At 47.4% G+C, this 1568-nt stretch overlaps 1 protein-coding gene across 1 annotated transcript; it reads right to left on the reverse strand.

The window, feature by feature from the left end:
* Window positions 1–403: 403 nt before the first annotated feature.
* LOC108675462 (craniofacial development protein 2-like) lies at window positions 404–1273 on the reverse strand. Its single transcript, XM_018163485.1, has one exon. It carries the CDS (start codon window positions 1271–1273, stop codon window positions 404–406), a length of 870 nt encoding a protein of 289 aa, XP_018018974.1.
* Window positions 1274–1568: the final 295 nt, after the last annotated feature.

Genomic DNA, 1568 nt, shown 5'->3' on the forward strand with positions numbered 1-1568 from the left:
TCACTATACTGTACAATTCTTTTTGTCTTCCGTTGTCTGCTGCGTTCTGTGCTTTCGCCGCTTCTTCCGACATCCACATTCTTTTGTCTTCTCTTACGCTCCTCTTCACTTCCCTGTCCTTTTCTCTGTACTCTTTTCTCATTCTGTTTTTAATTCTTTCTGATCGGGTGCTTTCAACCCGTATCTTGGCAATTCTTCTCTCGTCGATCAGCCTCCAGGTATCGTTGCTGATCCATGGTTTGTTCACCCTTTTCTTGTACCCAAGCACCTCTTCTGCCGCTTTTGTATAGGCATTTTTCTGCTGCTCCCATATCTCCTCTATGCTATCACTCTCGTTCCTTGTGGTGTCCAGCTTGTTTATGACTGCCCTGCAGTACTTCTTTCTCATCTCGTCATTTCTTAGTCAATCCACATCTAACCTCGGCTTTACATGGTTGTTGTTTCTGTGGGTACTGAGGCGCAGCGTGATGCGTGTCCTCACCAAGTAGTGATCGCTATTGATATCAGCTCCTCTCTGTGCCCGTGTGTCCAGGACAGATGATCTCCACCTACCGTTGATCAGGAGGTGGTCAATCTGATTCTTTATTCTTCCATCTGCAGATACCCATGTTGCTTTGTGGATGTTCTTGTATGGGAATAATGTACCTGTTATCACAAGTCCATTCAGTTGGCAAAACTCGCATAATCTTTCTCCATTATCATTTTGCATCCCCAGCCCATGCACGCCCATAGTCCTCTCGTACCCGCTGTTGTCACTTCCTACTTTAGCATTAAGGTCTCCCATGATGATAGTGATGTCATTCCTGTTGCATCCATCTAATGTTTCTTGTAATTCTTGGTAGAACTGTTCTTTCTCCTCTTCCTCCCTCTCGTTGTGAGGGGCATACACTTGAATTATAGTCATTCTTCTGTATCTCGAGTAGAATCTTGCTGTTATTATCCTCTTGTTGACAGGTGTCCATTCCATGAGTGACTTCTCTGCCTGTTGACTTATCAATATAGCAACGCCTACCTCGTGTAGTTCATCATCTCCGCTGTATATCAACGTCTGTCCTGTAGCCAACCTCGTCCTGCCTGCTCCTGCCCACCTGCACTCGCTGATCCCGAGCACATCCAGATGGTATCTTTTCATCTCGCTCGCAATCTGTGCTGCAGCTCCTCCCCTGTACATGGTTCTCACATTCCAGTGACCGATGGTGAAAATGTTTTTGGGTGTCACTAGAGATCTTGTCGGGCGTTGGGTTTCCCTAAGGCTTTGACCCATCGCCGTCATAGGGCCAATAGTGGCGACCTCTGTTTCACCCTGGTTTACTTGCAGTATGCCGTCCGTTGTTTCTGTAACAAGATTGTTTTCTGGGAGTAGGTTGTTAGCCTTCTGCCCAACCCCCAGGCTTGGAGGGCCAGTGGTTTTCTGTCAGGGTTTCCTTCCCTTAGACTGCGTTGGTCCACGTCACCTTATGGTGTTCCCTCCATCCGCCACCCGGAGGACGCGCCTCGTACGCCGTGCAGTCCCAGCGCGAGGAAGAATATTAGAATATTAGGAATATTAGTAGCGCTGCTAATAATGT

Source organism: Hyalella azteca, unplaced genomic scaffold (genome assembly GCF_000764305.2).
Source record: "Hyalella azteca isolate HAZT.00-mixed unplaced genomic scaffold, Hazt_2.0.2 contig17739, whole genome shotgun sequence".
In the NCBI taxonomy this organism is placed as follows: domain Eukaryota; kingdom Metazoa; phylum Arthropoda; class Malacostraca; order Amphipoda; family Hyalellidae; genus Hyalella; species Hyalella azteca.